Source organism: Dicentrarchus labrax, unplaced genomic scaffold (assembly GCF_905237075.1).
Source record: "Dicentrarchus labrax unplaced genomic scaffold, dlabrax2021, whole genome shotgun sequence".
NCBI lineage: Eukaryota > Metazoa > Chordata > Actinopteri > Moronidae > Dicentrarchus > Dicentrarchus labrax.
In genome coordinates this window covers 19,523,981-19,537,754 of record NW_026136714.1, presented here as the reverse complement: position 1 = coordinate 19,537,754, position 13,774 = coordinate 19,523,981, and the positions used below count along the sequence as shown (strand labels likewise).

The following is a 13,774-nucleotide window of genomic DNA, read 5'->3' as shown; positions in this document are numbered from 1 at the left end:
CCATCCATTCTGTCCCACACTATATAGAGTATATACTGCCTATACCAATAGACCTGTAAAGAGCAAAAAGGGATGTGTTTGTGTTTGTGTATGTGCGTGTGAAAATCAGTGGCGTAGGGCCCCTCCTAACATCCACGTCTATTCATTCTAGTATCTTTGTGGGCCCTCCTCACATGAGGGCCCTGTATCCCCCCAGCCTGACACCCCTGGTGAAAACACAAAGTGAACATTTGTTCAAATCTTGATAAAACAGAACAGACTTTTGGGTGCATTTTTTTCTGTCCATTTCCAAACACTACAGTTAAGAAGAAGCTCATTTAAATTCAACTCATTCGGAGAGAAGCCACTTTAACATTTTATCTTAATAGACTGCAGCCAAGTCTCCGTTGGAATCTAATCAACACCTGTAAAAACTGTTGAATACATTTTCCTGTGAGGGACGTTGGGAAGGCTGTACTCACTGAGGCTGTGTGCAGTCCTGAAGATTACACATTCTGCGGATGGGTTTTGGCTTCTTGCTGGCGTCGCAGTAGCCTCGATGGACCATCTTGGTGTCTCCTTTCTTTCGACATCCATACTTAGTGTACTGAAACCCTGTGAAGGAAGTGAAGGGTTTTTATCATGAAATGTTTGTGTAATCCATAAAAAAGACACAGCCAACATTTAAAGAAATAATCAAATACTATTCAGTCAATGTCCAGCCATTTTCACTAAGGCTAGAAATTAAACTGTATCAAAAAGTACAGAAAGCTTACAATGAATTCAGATTTGGATTCATCTTCTTTATTCTTCTGTTGCTGGTTTAAGTTATAATTTTTCCAATTTTTTTCCAGTACAGAAACTAATTTGCACGACTATCAAAAGAATTCAAAAGACACACAGCCCTATTTGTTTTTCCTTGTTTCACATTAAAAAATTTTTTATTTCATATCAAGACTGCATTGTTATTACCTTCTGTTCAAAATAAAATCTCTTGTTGGTTTTATCGACCCAGATTGATTTATTCAAAAGATTGTTATTATGTTATATGTGTTTATCACAGGTGTGGCGGTGTGTTTTTGGATTTCGCTGCATTTAAAAAAAGCTAGAGATATGGATTGTGTCCAAGGCCAATCACGTTACAATCTTCCATGTTTGTTCTTTGATTTTAGCCTAACAGGGATGGACAAAAATGGCCCTGTATTCTAGGTTTTGTTTTGTTCATTCATTCTTCATTTTGTTTCTTCATTAAATCCTAAAACCCTAAATGGTCTACAATGGTGGTTTATCTCTAATCTGGTTATGCTGCGTAATTTATCACTAATCATTACCGTTCATGCAACAATGACTTCAACTTTTTGAAAGTTTACTGTAGCACATCATTTTAATGTCCTGGAGGAGGATGGGGGCTGGTGCATAATCAAAGTGGGCCCACGACACATCTCTCTGACTCTTGTTTTTGTATAATGGGTGGCTTATGTGGCCCACTGAGTAACCAACCCACTGGGAATCTCCCGGTGCTCCTGTTGGCCACTCTGACTAAGCATGTGTTCAGACGTACAACAGCAGTACCTTAAAAGACACACCCCCCTAATTTATTTCAATTGGTATTTCTGCGAATTTGAAGGCTGCCTACGTACAACAGAAGCAGGGAGTATAATATTCATATAAACATATCTGTAGGAAGAAATTATTCCTCCCTATTGTTTCCTAATTTGATGGTAATTTTTCCATTACCTGCGGAACAAGGTTTGGAACATGGAGACCAGCTCTTGAGAGCCCACTCATATGTTTCCTCCTGGATTACATTGTTGTTGTTGACAGGAACTGAATCTTCATGGATGATGTACTTGTACATTAAAGTGGACCGTGTTTCATTATCCTTGGGTATAATCTGCAAATCAAGGGGAGAAGACAAAACAAAACACATTACTATTATCTTCCATTCAGCATATTTGCATTTAAATACTTAAAGTGCTAATTTGTGCAAATAAATGAATTATGTTTCATTACAAGAGACAGGAGAAAGATTGCCTAAGCATTTTCCATGAACATGACTCAAGGTTCAGAGACAAATATTACATTACATTAATACAGGAACCCTTGGTTGAAGAAAGGACAGGCAATTGTCAAATAATAATAGAGTTCATGCACAAGATAAGACTGAACCCACAGAAACCTCATCTGCTGTTTCTGAGCTTTTCTCTGGATCCAGTATATTTTACAGGGTTGGTGCAGAGTGGATTAGAGAATTCAATTCCAAATGCAAACTGCTGGCAGAATACAGAATACTCTGCAGAAGTACAGAAATGGAGAAACTTGAAAACAGGTGTTGGTGTGGGTATTAGGTTTGAGGGATTAGCACACACACACACACACACACACACACACACACACACACACACACACACACACACACACACAGATTAGAATTATGTAACCATGAAGTCTTAAATAATAGGAATATTCCACATTTGTTTAGAAAATTGTACCTGGAATAAACAACAAGTCTTTATGAAGGACCTTCAAATATAATATCAAGATATGATTTCATGGTGTATATCATATCTTTTATATCATTATATAAAACATACAATAACATGGCTGTACAGTGAGATTAAAATCAGCACTGGAAATACTGAAAGCTGACAACTCATATCACATTCAGTTATCTATTGCAAAAAAGAAATGATGAAAAATAATGTCAACGTGATTTTCAATCATTGTAAATGTTTTTTATTACATAAAAAATATTTTGAGAAAATATCAGAAATGCCTTTTTTATTTTCCTTCCTTCCTAAAAACCCTTTAGCAACTTTCTGTCAAGTCTAGTGACTTTTTGGGCAGACCTTAACTCCTCTCCCTTGAGGAGGGTTGCCAATATCTCTCAGTGAATGTCCTCTCAAGTGGTTGTGGCTCTCTGTACTGTGCTCAGTGGGTTGAGGAGAACAGCAGCATGTTCAGCTGATCAACTGTCAGCCAGGACAGAAACATCAATGAGCTGTGAATGTGTGTACCAACTGACCAGTCATTAAGCCCTAATTTTTAGAGAAACTCCTTCTCTTTGGTTTTCTTCGAATTGAAATATACTTTATTTCAGTGTCTGGATCCTTGTAATTCATGATATTTCAGTTCCACAGTTTATACATCAGCCTAAATAAAACGTTTTGTAAACTATAGGTAGATTTAGACACATATTTATGACTTGGCAGCAGTTACAAAGTTAGAATCTCAAGTTAGTTCATCTTGACTTTGGTCGCATTATGATTTCAAAAATATGTAAATGAGCATTTGATGTAATCTAAAAACTAGCTAGACAGTGTTTTGGTGCTGAAGAGTAAGGACCGAAGCATGCTAAGCATGCCCAACAACAAATTTAAAAGAACATTGTTATTATTATTATCATTATTATTATTATTATTATTGTTATTATTATAATTATTATTATTATTATTATTATTATTATTATTATTTAACATTTATCAATATAACATGTAATCTTTAGGAAGTGTATCTTCCGAGATGGATCAATATGTTCTTATCCTTCAATTAATGCCAAACTGAGTATGAATAATTATGTAAATGTTTCACCAAAGTAGCACAGAACTCATATTTAAAAAGCTTTTGTTTTCTGAAATGAGATTGCACCTTCATTCCTCATCTCATAAGATTGCTTTTCAGAAAAGTACTGTTAATAGGAAAACTGTAAATTAACTTCTGTCAGATCTTCTGTTCTCCTCAGCGTGCTCAAAATGTCTGTACATGTAATTATTACCCTTTCAGACCTCAACTTCACTCACACGTGAATGGCAATTTACAACATCCTATTGCTGTGACACATACGAACTTGGAGCTGCTGTCCCTTGAGAAAAAAACAAAAACAATAATGAGTAATGGGGTGGGGGAAGTAAGATTATATGTGTCTACTCAACAAATGCTTAATGAGAATGGTAATGTATTAAAGACATGAAAAAATACCAGTGTATGTAATGTCTCATGTATGTAAGTCCTCAGAACTGAACTGAGAGACCACTAAACAGAAACAAGACAAAAACCAATGAATAATCCTATTAAAGATATCTATTCTTGTCAGCTACATCATTTAATTACTTATTTAACAAAAAAACTTACAAAACCTTTGAAGTTTCCACGTATCAGATCAAAATCATTTCATGATAGAAGAAAATCTGATTAGCTCTTATTCTACATCATGTTGGCAGATGATGCATAATGATAGCCAGCAGCTAAATTCACTGTTTAATTCTAATTTTACAGGGGTTTTTTGTCTGTCGCTGCTGGCTATGGTTTTATTAGGAATTTGACTCTGTTTTTTTGTTTGTTTTTTTTTACTTTTTTTTTTACTTTTTCTGGTCAGTAGCACTTCACTCACTATAATGTTTTTTCTATTGACCGACAGTGGAGCCCTTTTCAGACATGCGTAACACCAATGGCCGTTTATGTTAAAAGACTTTGTCATTCAGACATATCATCAAATCAAATCAAATCAAATCAAATCAAGTTTATTTGTATAGCCCTTTACAATAGCCGAAAGGTACCCAAAGTGCTTTACAACAGAGCCATGAAACAGTACATAACACATATATAACATACAAATACAATTTAAAGTGCTGCAGCACTGCAGGGTATTAAAAGCCTTCCAGAAATGTACAGAAAGGAGCAGATAAAAAGAGTACACCTCAGAGACAGTACTGTCCTATTCAGAATTAAAAGCTAATCTAAAAAAGTGGGTCTTAAGCTTCGATTTAAAAAGGCCGAGATCAGTAGTGGTACGAATGTCAGGGGGCAGTTTGTTCCACAGTCTAGGAGCAGCGACGGCAAAAGAACGATCGCCCCACTGTTTAAGTCTGGACCTAGGGACTTCTAACAGAAGCTGACCTGAAGAGCGCAAGGCTCTGCCACAATTGCGAAAAGTTAAAATCTCTGACAAGTAAGAGGGGGCCGAGCCGTTAATGGTGTTAAAAACAAACAACAAAAGTTTAAAATCAATTCTAAAACGGACTGGAAGCCAGTGGAGTGACGACAGCACAGGAGTAATATGTTCACGTCTGGACGTGCTAGTTAAAAATCGGGCAGCAGCGTTCTGCACAAGTTGGAGACGAGAAATTGAGGACTGACTGAGGCCGACGTAAAGGGCATTACAGTAGTCCAGTCTTGAGCTGATAAAAGCATGGATTGCCTTCTCAAGATCCTGCCGACTGAGAAAAGACTTCACTTTGGCCAAAAGACGGAGCTGAAAAAAGCTCGTACTGACAACCGAGCTAATCTGTTTGTCAAATTTGAGCCCAGTATCAAATCATATCAATGAATGAATTACAGATGTACTTTTATTTTGCCATTTGAAGCGTTAATGTATGACCATTGTCAAGAGCCAGGCTAGCTGTTTCTCCTGCTTCCAGTATTAATGCTAAGCTAATTGCTTTCAAGCTCTAGCTTCATTTTTTCAGCTAAGAAACGTGACATAGGAGAAGTCCTTTCTTTTCTTTCATCGGAAAAGCTGGAGAAGGTCATTCATACTTTGATCTCCACCATGTTAGATTAATGCAGCTTGCAGTAACTCACTCAGGTCTCAGCAAGAGAAATACCTTTTCAAGTTCAGAGAGCTGCCGCCTGGCTACTAACATGCTCCAAGAGAAGTGACCATATCCCCCTAAATCCTGCACATCACCGGTTACCTGTCAGCCTGATTGGATTTGATTTAGAAAATTTAATGCAGGTTTTTGAAAACCCTGCTCGAACCGACTATGATTGTTAATTGGTATCCTCTGGTAGAGTTTCACTCAGGTTTTGGATCTCAAATATGCAAATTCAGGTTCCTCTTTTAAATCCTTCCTTCGCACATTCTTATCTTTTGGCATTCTCTCCTATTGCGATGCATCTGTTACTGTTTAATACTAAAAGCATTTGAAATAAAATTAAAAAAATCTGTTTAAAAAAGGTTCATATTTATTTTTCGTTTTTAGTTTAATTAATTCAAATCTAACAGATAGCGATATAAAATTAATGAATAGGAGCATAGAAGGATTGAACCGGATGGCTGATCTGCCACTTTTATACAGTGCTCATTGTCAAGCAAATAGCCTTTTAGATCAATTCAAATAAAAGCTTTGATAAAGTAGGAGGTATTATTACCAGAACCACAACGGGGTCATGCAGAGGTCCATCAGTGTGCAGCGTCTCCATGTCTTCCTCGATGATGTAGTGCCACTCCACACCCAAGTCAATGAAGCTTCTAGTCTTGACGTCCTCTCCTTTTCCGTTGAGAATGTAATGCCCCGTTGCCTGGTTCTTGATTGCTGTAATCAGTTATTTGTTAAGAGCCGCTGACAAAGTTGAAATGGCTTTAGTCTATCAATTACAAGTTCTCAAGTTCTGAATTATTCATAGAGAAAGAGAGCTCAAATTGTGGGGTGATTCATAGTCTTTCTAACCCCTGGCAGTTATTTGGAATGATTATACCTAAACATTACGACGTCTGATTCATTCTCTAATTCATACAAAACAAGCTGCCAAACTGCTAATATAATGAAACCTGTCAAAAGTTAGAGGCTGAAATGAAAATGGGCATGTTTAACAGCCACTTTAAATACATCAGATGCATATAAATGCATCCCATGTTGCTAGTTAGTTGCTACAATCACCACGTCACATGTCTCTGCTACAGACCATTTCCTCTGGTGCTCCAGTCTTAGGCTTACACCAGCATTATGCTGAATGATAGCAAGGAGCAAAAAGAAGTAAAAAGTCAGCTGTGTTTTTATTTGATGTCCCGTAGTTAATTCAAAAGCAAACACGACTCAAATTGGTGAATTGTAGATAATGGCTACATTAATTAAAATAATTAGAACAATTTACTGCATCAAGTTCTCTAGCACTGAGCTGTATCTTTTATGATGAGTGCACAAATTTAAGATTAAAGTGTTAGCCTGGAGCAGCAGAGCATAAGATTTTGACAGGTGAGGCCATCAAATGTAACAAAAACGTGCTGTTTTCTTTTAAAACCTGCGCTCTAACTAAGTTTTTAGATTCAAATACATGTCTAGTCATGAAGTCATGATGAATAAATTCTGATTATTTACTGGGTCAGTGCTGTCAAGAGTATATATGAAATATTGACACACTGACAGAAAATAAGAATTAATAGCAGGAAACCTTGAAAGGTAAGCATGTCAGAAAAATCTTCACAGTGATCCATCAACACATGTCATTTCACAGAATAATGACAGTAACAGGAAGGATGGATGCTGTTTACAAAACTACAGCAGAGGAATAGTTCTGAAGCTAAAACTGACAGCTTTTTTTTGAGCATAAGACAATCAAAAAGTGTTTATAAAACATATTTAATTTGTGTTATATCGTTGGTTTAAGTTATATTTTAGAACCTATTCTTCTTTGTTTGTCTACTGTATAAAAAAACAGCTTCTGCAATGGAGAGTTTCTTATTCCAGAGCTACAGGGTTGGATCAAAATAAAGGCAATCACTTCCTGCAGACATTTCTCAGTGAATGATGGAGGTTATTTTGCCTGGCACAGTCCTATTCTCTCCTGAAGCACAGAGCCAATATTCTGCAGTAGCCACTACCATTCACACTGACCGCTCACTGGGCCTTTCAGCTACAAGAAAGGCAGAAGACTGCTCCATCATGGCTGGTTCGAGAAAGTGAAGAAAGAGAAAGACGGCTGTTTGTTACTTTTTTGACGATTGTACCTCATCCTTGCTTATTATTTTATTCATGGCAACAAAAGTCCCCTAACCTTAATGTAGTCATTCAAAGGCAAATTACAATATTAACTAACAAAGTCCTTATTTTAACCCAAACCAAGGATCTTTCTTCTAACGATAAGAAAGTTGTTTTTGTGCCTAAACCTTAACCATAACATACTCTTAGAACATTGTATCTGTATTAGACAAATTAGGTATTCTGTTGTTTAATTCAAAGGAGTTGTTGTTATGAGAAGACAAAGAATGGGAAATTACTTTGTAATTATTTCTGCTGTGGAATGTGTACATATCTTTTCTGATTATAGACTACATTTTCAAGCTTTTTGCAGTTTGAAGGTTCTCTTCAGAGAATGTTCGAATTCTGCACACATAGTACAGCTGGTGCTCCAACTCAGTACGGCTTCATCTTCAAGAGCCACAATACTAAATACTTGAAAACCACTGTAACGGAACAAACTGCTCCCTTTTACAAGATATACATGATCTAATAAAGGCTCATTACTAGCGACAACCGTGTTTATGGTTTGGACATTTTGAAATAAATCCCCACGGATTACTGGACTGATTCCATAAAATGAAATTCCCCTGGTGATACAGAAGCACCATAAGTCTTAAAACTTTAAACCAATATTATAAGGATAAGGCTGGTGATATTCTATATTTTTCGTAATGTCAGGAAATTCCATGAAAAGCCCAACACCAACAAAGAATTGAAAACTACTAACAGCATTGCCTGTGTTGCTAAAGCCTAGATTTCCTTTGTTGTTCAAAGCATATCAACGAGCCACACTGTTGCACTGGCTGACGTTTATTACCTTGAACACACACACACACACTGCAGTTTGTTTCGACTGAGGACCACAAACTCTGTCCTGCTCTTGTAAACACTCATTAGAGCACCAAACTTGGAATATTCTCGGTCTGAAAATAGTCCCCAACAAATGCATTATTTACTCTAAAACAAAATAATGTTTGCTAAAACGTACAGCGCCCAGCTGCTCAGGAAAGTGTTTTTTAACAATGAAATGATATTTTCAGAGCTTCTTTTAAAGATACATATCTTCGTGGGAACCAGTGAGATTGCGACAGAGTGGAAGAGAGAAGCAGTGAGAGCTATTAAGACATGGTTGGTTTTGGTCTTATTGTAATAGCTTTTGAAAAAAGGAAAAATACAGAATAACACCAGCTTTATCCTTCAACCTCCCAGACCAGTACTGTCTGTGTAAATAAAGGCCTGCTGTACCCGAGGGGCTTGAATCTCCACTGATGAGATGTCTGTTGCTACATTATTCGGGTAATGCAGTTCAGTTTTATGAAACAGCTAAAGTTAATAGGCATCGACCTCTTACCATGGCTCAGCTGTTAAAAGAAGTTGATGAGGCTGTTTCTGAAAGGTCAATCTTTTTTTTAAAAAGTGATTAAGCTTTCACTAACAGTAACAATTCATCAAGTGTGAGGTTGCTACTATTACTTGCAATTTTCTTCCATGAAGTTGAAAACCTAGTAGTTTGTACAGAAAGCAAATAGTTTATTGATGGATAGTCTGAGACAACAGCCTTTCAAGTCAACTTAATTGCTTAAATGGCCCCTATGCATTTTCTTTCACAGGTCTTTCACACATAGCTCAAAGTTATAAATCTGCCTGCACAAAAGGACAAATATGCCAGACATTCCTGATTTTAGTCCCATTTGCAGTTGCATGCGTATCAATACATGCATACCTAAAATAACTACCTAAACCTAAAAGATAATATAAATAAACCTTTTTCTTTCTTTTGTAGTCCTCTTTCTCATCATATATGACATAAAAATCAGTGTTGCTTAAGTACATCTCAAAACTCCCTAGAATTACCTGCTTGAACATCAGTGATTGAGTCTGATTGGGGATTGAGCTGGAATACTTCCTCCTGTCTATCAAAGCTTCAACCACAGTCAGGGGGAGACAAATTAGGGGTAATGACCAATTATTCTGAGCCTCTGATGGCATCATTTTTCATCGTGTTCAGCAGGGGTCAACACCTTGTGATAAGGCTTTGAAACTCATCACACTGAACCTAAATTTGATTTATTGCATATGTAAAAAAAAAAAGAAAAAAGAAAAAATGTGATTGTCACTATATCTCGGCAGTTAATGAACAAAGGTGTGAAGTGGAAGAACACGCAACAGTTTTAATATCAGATAATAATCCCAAAGCAGGAAATAAAAAGACAATCTCCATGGCTCACTTCATACATCACTCCCATGCATGCAAAATAGTTACTGACATAAAGGATGCTTTCTGATTCCCCAATCAATTTCACAACAGTTAAAGTCCCCTGAAGCAAATTTGTGATTTTGGGCTTCATAAATAAATACTCAGAAAGGGTAAAAACTATCTTATTCCAAAGCAGGACTTTTTAATACATATGTGACAAAGTTCTCTTGAGAAAGATACAATTTAGTGTTTGTTAAACCCTTTCCCTGAACAGCAATTGTCCACTTAGCAGCTGTAACTAGGCACAGCAGTCCTGCCAAGCTTTGAATTTCTCCACATGCTTAAGCGGTGTGTATGGGACAATATTCAGTGATGTTTGGAGTGGGTGGCATATCGTTAGCTAACTAAATCATTTTTGAGAGGAGTGCAAGTAACGTTAGAGAATTCCAGCTATATATCAGAGTTTAGGGTAACAGCAGTTCTGTTCTGCTCTTTATGTGATTTTGGCTACTTTAGCCAAACTTGTTACTCAATATAGTGTTACAATTGAACATTATACTCTATTACTGAAAGCACTTCTTTGGTTCCTGGTACAATACAGAATCACGTTCAAAATCAAGTCAAGCTTATATTCTATTCTAACTTGCTCACTGATTATAACCCTGTCAGGCATCTTAGTTCATCGGGCGAAGGTCTTGTGGCTGTGCCCAGAATTAGATCCAGGTCTGGTGAGGTTGCCTTCAGTTACTGTAGTCCTGCTCTCTAGAACAAGCTGTCTGCAAACTTCAGGTCCATCACAGCTGTGTCCACAATAAAGAGCAGACTAAAAAACCTTCCTGTTTACACTGGGGTATGCTTAGCCACTATGTAGTATGTATATATTGGTGTATAGGGTGGGTTTGATTGTATTGTCTTTTAATGTAAAGCACACTGAGTTTACATGCAATGAAATGCGCTCTATAAATAAAATAACCATTTCCATAAACATATTTATTTTAAAATAAATAAATTCAGTTGAGAAAATGACAACAACTCTCAAATGGTACATCTACTGTAGTTTTCATGATAAACTGCATGAGGTGCCATGCAAAAACATTAAGCTTGAAGGGCATTGCAACAGTAACTAAGGGGGACAGGGCGTAGCGAATAGTAAATCCGTACTTTTTTGGAGAAAAAAAAATGCCATAATAAATTACCCGAAAAAAGACATCTTCTACAAATGTTTAAAAGCTCATTCCCTGCAAGATTGAGTTTAACTGAAGCAACACAGAGCCAGGAATGCATCATTTTGTAGATCTTTAGACTTCAGATCATGTTTTAGTAAATATATTGCAAAATCAGACAGGCCTACCACCAATTCAGGACTGACTAATGCCTCTAAGGTTGATTTATACATTCTCAGACATGTTATTGGAGTTTTCAGAGAGAAATTGTACCAATATTTTCAGATTTTTCTTGTTTTAGTTATGTAGGACTTTTAGCTTTTTCACTTCGCTCCTCCACTATTCTAACTATGTCTATAAGAGTCTGTCTGTCTGTCTGTCAGATAAATAAGTTGAGCCGAAATGATAATCTTACAAAGAACTCTTTGAAAAATTCACTGCCTCTGGCTGAGGATATCGATGCAGACCTGTTTCCCCTATACTGAAGAAATCATGCTTTCCTCGGGTCACTCACAGAACAAGAAACAAAAAGATTAGCCACCTCTTTCATTCTTTCAATCTTCTGTCTGACAAAGTCTTTGTAGGGATCCTGTTTGTTAACATTAATTAAAATTGCATTAATCAGTATTTCTTATAATAACATTGCATAAAATGAAAACTTTGAACACAGACAAAGCTAGAAAGTAGTTGTAGAGTTGACACTGATGGCGTATATATATACTGTACCAACAAATCCTCCAAGTTAAACGGCAAAATACATTGTATGTCCATATAAAATGATCTGACACTGCTATGGTTAAGATTTGGCTAGGTTCAGGCACAAAACCTACTCACCTAGGGTTGGGGAAAATATCAAAGTTTACTATAAAATAATTACTTAATTAAGATATAAATAATAAACACTTGGTTTAACATGGGGAACGACTTCCTCGGTGTAGGAAAAAAGTTGACTTTTACTAATTTTGTTTCTGTTTCTTTTACACAGTAAGTTTACAAGCCAACAAGGCTACCAAAAACTAACCTTTATGTCGTCTTTGTTGGTTGCGTAACCCTTTGCCTTGCAGGTCGTAGCAGCCTTTCAAAAGTCAGACATTGCTGACACATTTATGAAGCCTGACCACCCCCTTCTGTGGACTTTGTGACTCTATATTAACGTCACATTTCATTCTCCTTTGTTCTCAAAGGACAACAGTCATAACTCCTATAGCGACTGGGGGTCTTTGTCACTTGAACGTAAACATATGTGAATATTGGGTCTTTGCCTGCAGCAGGTCAGCTGTTGTTTGTCTCTACTGTACATATAGATCACGGTTCCTCTCCTACGACTCTATGCCACTGTTCAACATGTTCTAGACAAGATCCTGCAGAGGTTAAATATGAATATAAAGATATTTCATACTGACTTATTAAATTTTTCTATTATCCTGGTCATAAATAATGCTGAATTCTTCTGAATATGCTTGACTATGAATTCACCTCAATGTGGTAAAAAAATCTAAATAAAATAACAGGAAGAGAACCCACTAATCCAGAAACCTCTCTTTAATAGATTGATGAATAATGAATGAGCAATATGTAATTTTCTCCGTCTGGGAGGTGACAAGGAATAAATTATGCCAAGTCTATAATCTATGATTTTACAGTATATGTTCCCATTAGTCTTCCAGGGACACATGAGGAGGATGGTGATCAGCTATGTTTAGGCATCCTCTGATTTCATTCATGTGTTTGTGTGTCACACTTACCAAGAATTTGAGGGGAGGCCTCATGTTCTTGGATGATCACATGTCTAGCTCCAGGAGGAATGAGAAACATCTTAAGGTAACCTTTGCCAAGTTTGTTGCAGCAGCGGCAGAAGCAGAAGAGGGGGGTTAGGAAAGATAAGACAGAGACAGGTAAGTTAAGCAGATACAAAAATAATCTGTTTGTTTGCAGTGGTGGACATCACGCATGTTTCAGAAGTTTTGTTCACTTTGCTCTACAAAGAAGTTTGAAGGAGTTTCAGGAAAAAAAGCAAACGTTAAATGTCTACATCAGCCTTTGTCCTCGCTGTTAAGCCTGCAGGTAAAACTTTCATTGAAACAGGCCATTCATGCACATCCATTTTTTGTGTCATCAAAGGAAATATCAATATGGTCCCTCAAATGAAGTACAACTCCTCTTCCTTTGTGTTCATATTGATTATGTGTATACAGGATGTGAATGAATGGAGTCTTCAGCCATGTTTCAATAAGGCACGAGTAACAGATTTTTCAGACTATAGGGCACCTTCTGTCAGGGATGTCCACCGCTTACAAACCTACTGTGACTCACCAAGTACATTTCTAGAGTCTTCCGTTTCATTTAAAAACACATTTCGAGCTCCTTTCGGCAAAGAGAAGGCTCCTCTGGTCTTCCCTTCAAAAGGAAATTAATCAGTTAGTTAGTCTCGCAGTGTCTCCTCACTTCTCCATTTCAGCACCTCACTGTTTCTCTGCAAGAACATCACCTACAGTGGAGTCATATTTAATTAGCATTGCAGGGATCCGAGGAATTCAAATCGGATCAGGAGACAAACTCTTTTTGCTGGCAGGGTGGTGCTTGCCAATCACCAGGACTGAACTGCAGCCGTGTAATTACTCGCCCTTAGATTTGACAGGCAGGTCCAACACTCTGGGCCTGACGCAGATGCAGCGCTGTCACTAAGGTGATTATGA

At 37.1% G+C, this 13,774-nt stretch overlaps 1 protein-coding gene across 2 annotated transcripts in view; it reads right to left on the bottom strand.

Moving 5' to 3' along the window:
• The window catches only part of adamts3 (ADAM metallopeptidase with thrombospondin type 1 motif, 3), a 144,519-nt gene that overhangs the window by 17,846 nt on the left and 112,899 nt on the right, over positions 1 to 13,774 (bottom strand). For both annotated transcript variants that reach the window (XM_051421696.1, XM_051421697.1), the window contains 4 exons: positions 12,824 to 12,904; positions 6,130 to 6,293; positions 1,717 to 1,873; positions 462 to 594 (listed from right to left, as the gene is read on the bottom strand). In XM_051421696.1, coding sequence (XP_051277656.1) covers positions 462 to 594; positions 1,717 to 1,873; positions 6,130 to 6,293; positions 12,824 to 12,904 — 535 coding nt within the window. The remainder of the gene's footprint in view (positions 1 to 461; positions 595 to 1,716; positions 1,874 to 6,129; positions 6,294 to 12,823; positions 12,905 to 13,774) is intronic.